Source organism: Sinocyclocheilus anshuiensis, unplaced genomic scaffold (genome assembly GCF_001515605.1).
Source record: "Sinocyclocheilus anshuiensis isolate Anshui unplaced genomic scaffold, SAMN03320099.WGS_v1.1 scaffold1849, whole genome shotgun sequence".
Taxonomy (NCBI): domain Eukaryota; kingdom Metazoa; phylum Chordata; class Actinopteri; order Cypriniformes; family Cyprinidae; genus Sinocyclocheilus; species Sinocyclocheilus anshuiensis.
The window spans coordinates 183066-191773 of NW_015541038.1; the positions used below are offsets into that span (position 1 = coordinate 183066).

The window sequence follows — 8708 nt, forward strand, 5'->3', positions numbered from 1 at the left end:
TTTGCATTAAACTAGTTAAAAGAAAGAAAATGTGAACCTTTTCAGTGCTTTTAGTTCGATCCATGTCCTCAGATAGACCTCAGCCCGTCTCTCTCTCTCTCTCTCTCTCTCTCAGTGTGATGTTTGTATCCTCTGGATAACGGAATAAAATCATCGCAGCTGCAGCAGGTAAGACACTGAAAACTTCTTCTTGTAATCCTGAAAAGTGTTTGTTTTTGTCGACTCAAACTCTCATTATTAACACTGATTCCTCTTTCATGCGGATCCAGAGGAGTTAGCGAGCATCGGCGCGCGAATCCCAGTAATGCCGTTGACTCGGAACGCGCCAAAAAACCGTTTAAGTGAAGCGCGCGAAAAATGCAGACTAGTAACGGTTGAAAACGGACACGGACTGATCACTTGTGTTTATTCAGTTCTGCTCTGATTCCGAAGTGTCCAGACTGACTGGAGAAAGTTTAATCGAGCTGAAGATAATCGATCCATCAATCAATGAATCTTGACACAACAGTTTCACGAGTATAGACGACATTGACAGGTTATAATATCATCGAAAAGCTGTTTACAGTAGTGAAATCAGTGAACTGTGCTTCTTGTAGTAAAGACAGATTTAGTTCTGATCTCATATTGACTTTTATGTTGTTTAGTGAGGTAACGCCCTGAAGTCAAGGCTTGGACAAGATACATGAATTATGTATTTGTGTTATGTTATGTTGTATTGTGTTTGTGTGTCACGAAGATGAAACAGAACATTCAGTTCACTATAATCATCTTCATTTCCATAAACCTAAAAGCACCTAAGGCTATTCCCTCTCTCTCTGCCTCGTTTGTTTGACTGTGTTTTATGAAAGGGTTTTTATTTTATATCTGATATTCATCTCTCCTCTGCAGGCATTTAACAACTTTATTGTCATATTTATTGATGTATCTGACTCATATCTGTTTAGTTGTTTGCCGTCTGCATCAAATTTTGCACCAATCCAAACCACATTATTGTAAGATTAAAATGTGTATTTATGAACAGTCAGATCGTTTATCCATTATTAAGGACATGGCGTGTATGTAATATCATGCACACCAGAGTTTGACTGTCTGAACAAACAAAAAAAAAAATCACATTTCATCACTTCCAAAACAAAGTCTGCAGTGTAAACGGTCAGTCTTGAAAATTGCATTTGTAAACTGATGTATGTGAAGTGTGAATCAAGTCAATTCAAATGGACTTTTATTAAGTTATATAAGTTTATATTTGATATATCATATTATATGTATATATTAAATTTATAATGTGTTTATTTAGGATGTGTGGAATGACGGTGCTTTTAGATGATGGTGGATGTGATGAAGACTTTGACGTGGGTGACGGGATCTGGATGCTGCCGCCTCCTCCGGCTCAGTGTGACGGCGGGGTCTGGGGGGCCCGGCGGGGCCACTGCGGGTGTGTGCTGTGGACGCTGCTGCTGCTGCTGTGGAACGTCCTGCTGCTGCTGGGGTGTGTGGTGCTGATGGTCCTGATCTTCAGCCTCATTCTGCTGCCTGCCGCCCTGCTGCTGTACGCCGGCTTCCTGTGCCATTCACGGGTAGATATGCCCACAAACACACCCATATGCCCACAAACACATACATACGCCAACAAACACATGCATAAACCCACAAACATACAGATATGCCCACAAACTCCCGCATACACCCACAAACACACAGATATGCCCACATACACCCACAGACACACAGATATGCCCACATACACCCACAGACACACAGATATGCCCACATACACCCACAGACACACAGATATGCCCACATACACCCACAGACACACAGATATGCCCACATACACCCACAGACACACAGATATGCCCACATACACCCACAGACACACAGATATGCCCACATACACCCACAGACACACAGATATGCCCACATACACCCACAGACACACAGATATGCCCACATACACCCACAGACACACAGATATGCCCACATACACCCACAGACACACAGATATGCCCACATACACCCACAGACACACAGATATGCCCACATACACCCACAGACACACAGATATGCCCACATACACCCACAGACACACAGATATGCCCACATACACCCACAGACACACAGATATGCCCACATACACCCACAGACACACAGATATGCCCACATACACCCACAGACACACAGATATGCCCACATACACCCGCATACACCCACAGACACACAGATATGCCCACATACACCCGCATACACCCACAGACACACAGATATGCCCACATACACCCGCATACACCCACAGACACACAGATATGCCCACATACACCCGCATACACCCACAGACACACAGATATGCCCACATACACCCGCAAACACATAGATACACCCGCATACACCCACAGACACACAGATATGCCCACATACACCCGCAAACACATACATACACCCACATACACCCACAGACACACAGATATGCCCACATACACCCGCAAACACATACATACACCCACATACACCCACAGACACACAGATATGCCCACATACACCCGCAAACACATAGATACACCCGCATACACCCACAGACACACAGATATGCCCACATACACCCGCAAACACATAGATACACCCGCATACACCCACAGACACACAGATATGCCCACATACACCCGCAAACACATAGATACACCCGCATACACCCACAGACACACAGATATGCCCACATACACCCGCATACACCCACAAACACAGAGATATGCCCACAGACACACGCAAATGCCCACAAACACACAATATTCTGATGTTCAGGTTGTGTTTCTACAGGTTGTGGCTTCTCAGGCTGCTCTCTGCCATTACCTTGACGATAACAGTTGCTCTGCCCTCATCATCCTGGGCTTTGTCATGATGTCTCCGCTGGTTGTGGTTGCTGCTGCCACGTTCTGCGCTCTTCTCAGGCGGCTCCACCTTCTCTTATATTTTCAGCCAATCACAGAAGCTCGGTACCAAGGGCGGGGCTTGAGCTGGAGGCGGGACATCCATGCCTGGGTTTGACTGACAGACACACCCACCATTCTTAGGTCAGCGTCCGAGGTGCCCTCTAGTAGCATTTAAAGTGTAAAGGTCAAAGGGTGAGTGATGTCACAGGACAGCGACGGCGTTACCGTAACTCTATAGAAACACAATCATGTAACGTGTGTAACACAATGTATATAATATATCCCTGAATGACCAAAATGTAACTCTGGAAATGTTTTTAAGAGAATGCTGTTTCAGCCAATTCAGTCTTTTCACATGATTGAGAAATTGATGCAAAATTCAAGGGTAAGTGTTACTGTGTATTTAAATTGTAAATGTGTTACCATATTACATTATATGACTACTTTATTTCCGCACATGCTAGATTCGTTAAGTCTGTTTGCGCACAATATATGACGATGCTCTGTGCGAAGCGATCACACAAATGTACATCATCACAATGAAAAATATCTCTCTGTTCTGAAGAAAACCAAGGTGTTACAGACTTCTATGTAACGCGATTCGAGTGTTACCAAACTGACGTTTCGGTGGTTTATGAATAAGTGTAGTAGCTTAGAGATGAGCTTACTCGCTCATGTCGATGTTTATATTGGTTGGTCAGCTGTGTGATTCAGATGTGCAGAAATGTGAATAAACCAACTGAAATCAAATCTGTGGTTGGACTTCATTTTGGAAAGTCTTGGTGAAATCTGAAGCACGTATTTAGATCAGACCCGTCCCAAAAGCCAGCGCTGTAAAAATATCTCGCAATTATAAATTCATGAGGCTCAGAAATATTCCTCGTATATAGAACACAAGAGAAGGACGCTAAATCATCCAGAAACATCAGTCTGTGTATGGTCACATCATGTACATACAGTATGTAATGTTTGTAACATTTAGCATAATGATCACCATAACTCACAGATGTTTATTTGTCCTTGTGAAGGTGAGCTGATGTTTGAGGTCAGACTGTGTGTGATTTACAGAGTAACTCTTTCACCGGGCCAGTTTGACCTGAACACACTCAGCGTGTGATTTGCATATGCAAAACTCTTAATGCCCCCCCCACACACCTAATGCACTGTGATTTATCACCATGCCAACAGGCAGTGGCTGGACGTTTGCCATGGCAACATAATGGGACAAGAGAGGGTTGAGCTAATGACAAATAATGACAACCAGCAGACAGACGGAGAGGCAAGCGTATGGAGAGAGAAAGTTTCTAACAGAGCGATCGTTCACTGAAACTGATAATTCTGTCATTCTTCAATCACCTCATGATGTTCCAGTGCAATATATTTTCATTCATAGTGACCACGACTATCAAACTGTAAAACAGGACAAAAATAAACACCATAAAAGTTTCATATCATTAGTCTGTATTTTTCACATTTTTTGTAGTTTTCATATAGTGTCAAACACAAAATATTGCGACAGAAACAGAAGCATCAGCTCGTTGTGAATGAGTTTTAGTGTAATGCAGTCTTTCACACATTCAAATGATCAAATACTGATGTACTTCTCATCATTGCAGTTTGTCTGAATGTCTCCTGTTCTCACTGTGAGAAACACTCATGATGAGTGAATTACTGACAGAATACAGCCCGATGCTGAATGACAGCGTTTAAATATTACACATGACAACGTCTCTACCATGATCATAGTGTGTTGTGAGTGGTTGCCAGGATGTTGCTATGGCATTTTAGGCAGTTTTGCGGTTGCTGTGGTGTTTTGAGTCATTATTAGTGTGCGTGTGTGTGTGTGTGTGTGTGTGTGTGTTGCTATGCAGTTGCAGTAATGTTTTGAACCGTTTCAAGTGTGTTGCTATACGGTTGCTATGGTATTTAGGCCAGTTTATAGGATGTTGCTATGTAAATGCTAGGGTGTTCATAGTCATTGTTTGTGTGTTGCTATGCTTTTGGTATGATGTTTAGGACAGTTTCGAGGGTGTTGCTATGCAGTAACTATGGTGTTTTGAGTCATTATTAAGGGTGTGTTTGATGGTACGTGGTTGATATGGTGTTTTGGGTATTTTCAAGGGTGTTGCTTTGTGGTTCTGGAGTCGTGTATGAACAAAGTTCACCGCCTTAAAGAGTGTTTGTTGTTAGTGTTGCCATGCAGTTGCTAAGGTCTTTTGAGAGTTTCAAAGGTGATCCTATGCAGTTGCTACTGTGATGCAGGTGGATGTCAAATCATTATGTGGTTGCTATGGTGTTGCTAGGTATTAAAGTGATAGTCTCTGTGGACCGGGTTCCTCCGTTAATGTGCGTGTGGGGGATTTTTTCAGCTGTTTCTGAGATCAGACTGAATCTCCAGCTGCTCCGCAGTGTTTTGTTGTGCTGTTTCTCATCTGCCCCCCCATGACTCTCATTACCGTCTCTCATTCACTGACGACGATGAGCTATTGTGTGTGATCTGAACTTCATCATGGGCCCGTGTGATGCCATCCACTTGACCCGACACTCCTGATCCTCACTGAACAGAGACACAAACACCTTATTACCTGGCCTCAACTTGAACCAGCTCACAGCTCTGTTATACTGCCATAATGTCACACGTTTCAGAGTGAAACAGAGAGAGATGTCTGTTTGTTTTGCACATTTATTAATCGCGCAGTAATTTTGGCTGAGAATTTACAACTGAAAATATCATTTAAAGTCATTATTGTATTAAATGAGAAATACATTGAATAGACATTACAAAAAGTAGCTAATATTTATATTAAATATAAAGATTACAAAGAAATCTTTTCTAAAATGGATTTTGAAATATGATATGATTTTTTAATGAAATGCTACTCTAAATATGACTCGCTGAGTCACTGTCTCAATGAGTGAGTCATTGAATTATTCATTCAACTGATTCATTCAAACAGCTGATTCATTCAGAAACTAATCAAGTGACTGTCTTTATGAGTGAATCACTAACTTGCTCGATTTGTTCAAAACCTTGGATTCATTCAGTAACGAATCACCGCTGTGTATTGATCAGAGACACACATCAGTTCTGCTGTGACTTTGATTGGATCTATTTTCATTTGCGAAACTGATCAAAAGCAGACAATATTATGTCTAAAACACAATATTAACTTCTTGTTTATTGAATGTATAAAATCAACATCACTTTTGCAATCCTGCAGATATTGGTGATAAACCGCACTCTTGCTGGTGTGATATTGCTAAACTATATGATATAAATATTACAGTTAATAAAAGATTTTAATTTGATCTGATAAAGTAGCGTTTATGAGCGCAGCGCTGCTTTGTTTACAGCCGTTACCGGGGAAACAGCTGTATTTCTGATGTTCCAAAAGCGCCTCCTGCTGGCAGAGAATGAATGTGCATTTTCAATAATCCCGTCTGCAGTTTTTGTTCAGACTAATGTGGAAATCCACCCACATAACCCCGTTTTACATTAATATCAGAATTTAAACTTCCGACTCATGTCTATTCTTAAAAAATGGTTTAAAGGCTCAATTGTGAGGTTTATCATTCTATAATTTATTTAGTTTTTGTGAAAACTGTAAATCAGTTGCTATTTCGTGGTCTACAACATGAAAGAAAGCCATTATAACATGTACATGAAAAATATAGAAACATTGGACACAACTATGGGGCACCATTGTGCAGCAGCAAGCGTCACAACAAAAAAGGAACCTCAAGGCCGATCTAGGTAAATGTGTGCAAATATATAGGGCCGATTCTGCCTGGGGCCCCCAAAATCACTAAATCCACCCCAACAGCTGCTGCTTGATCATTTTGTTTTCCAAAATTAATTGCGCCAAATATATGCATTAAACTGACTGCCCTAATATATATATTATATCAAATTCAAATGATATAATAGGGCCTTTCGCACTGCTTTAGTTCCAGAGCTAAATGTACAGTACTAAAGTACTGGGACGATTTTGCGGGAACTATTTCCCCGTACCATTTAAAGGGTTGCATTCGCACCGACAGTATGTACTAAGAAGTGACGCAAGCCGGTCGACAGCGACGTCATTTGTGCGCGGCGTTCAACAACGGAAACAAAGAAGAACAACATTAACAACAGGAGAATGGAGGACGCTGTGATCGGAGCTGTGTTTTTGTTGTGTCTCGCGGGTTTCACAATAATGGACATGGAAAGTCGACGTATACGTAAAGCGATTGAAAGAACGGAAAGGAGGACTAAGAATCTCCAACGACAACTGGCAGTGCTACATTTGCTACAAGTGCCTGCACTTCAGCGTCCGTCCATCTATCGCTGTTCTCCATACTTGTGAAATAAGTTGACACAATGTTTACAGTATGTTTACACGGCGTTTTAAATCATGGCGGGTGAGGGCGTTTTCGTACGCGTTTGGCCAATCAATGTCTACTTACGTCACGATTAGTACCAGTTGTGCTGGTTAGACCCTGCTCCGGAGTAGGAGCTAATTTGGTTCTCGAAAAAGGCAGTCCGGTACTAAAATCGCACCCAGTTCCGGCGGTGCGAAAACGCCAAAAAGTGGGTAGTTCCACAATTAGTTCTGGTACTATGAAAAGGTTCCCGCAGTGCGAAAGGCCCTATAGTCTGGTGCTGCTGTTCACATGTGTGTCAGCGTGTTTCTGATATAAGAACATTGTGTGTGTGTGTGTGTGTGTGTGACAGTCTGTAGCGTTAATTAGCTCCTCAAGACACCGCGAGTGCGAGAGTCGATCTTCCCGTCCGCCCACCACGAGCGTCGATGCCCTAATTACCCTCCACACTGCCGCTCTTCTCCCATAATGCACCGCTCTGACTCTTATCGTGCGACCCGCCACGAGCTCTTATCGCCACTCGACTCTCTTCAGCTGGAAGATTGCAGCTCCTGATTAGAGTCGGGTGTTCAGCTCTTTAATGCGCTCCTCTGGCGCGTGATTAACGCCTGGCTGCCGTCGGCCGCTCGTCAGGGTTTAGGGTGTGTGTAGACGCTGATCTGTGAACTCCTGCACTGCGGTGGTTGTTTGTCATGATCTCCACACTGAAATCAGTCACAGATCTGCTGCGTCTTCATCACAGTCAGTAGCGGTTTTTGGCACGGGCGAACCGGGCGTTATGACGTTATAATAAAATATAACTGTTTGTGCAGAATTTTGTGGGTTTTTTTGGGGGGGGCGCTCGAAGGGGGTCTCGCCCAGGGTGTAATTCAATGTAGAACCGCCACTGATAATAAATCTAACCTGGTTTTAGTGAGCAAACTGTAATTCAATGTAGAACCGCCACTGATCACAGTCACACCGAACCGAGTCTCACTGATTCCTCAGTGTTCACTAACAAGCCGTGAGCTTCACACACGCAACAATCAGGCCAGACCTTCATTCTTATATTTATATGAACTTTTACGCACACTTCTTTCAAAAGGACGGCGACATCAAGTAAATTTTATCTAAATGTATAATATCTATGTGTGTGTATATATATATATATATATATATATATACATATAAACAAGTGTCTGAAATGCATAAATGTATAATGTAAATAACAGTCTGGCATTACATTTTTTTAATATAAAAACTATATGAATATAATAAGTAATATTATAATTATATAAATGTTTGCATGTAAATAAATGTTATAATGTAAAGTAAAATAATGTTACTGCTATGCACTTTGCGTTTAATATATATATATACTGTATATATATATACACACACACACAATATGTATAATGTAAATTGACTGACATGCATTTTGTG

General features: G+C 41.9%; 1 protein-coding gene across 1 annotated transcript; it reads left to right on the forward strand.

Annotated features, from left to right (window-relative positions):
- Positions 1–3628, forward strand: LOC107690568 (transmembrane protein 88-like). Its single transcript, XM_016488937.1, has 3 exons — positions 1–168; positions 1298–1577; positions 2812–3628. Exons 2-3 carry the CDS (start codon positions 1299–1301, stop codon positions 3037–3039), a joined length of 507 nt encoding a protein of 168 aa, XP_016344423.1. The 5' UTR covers positions 1–168; position 1298; the 3' UTR covers positions 3040–3628.
- The last annotated feature ends 5080 nt before the right edge of the window (positions 3629–8708 follow it).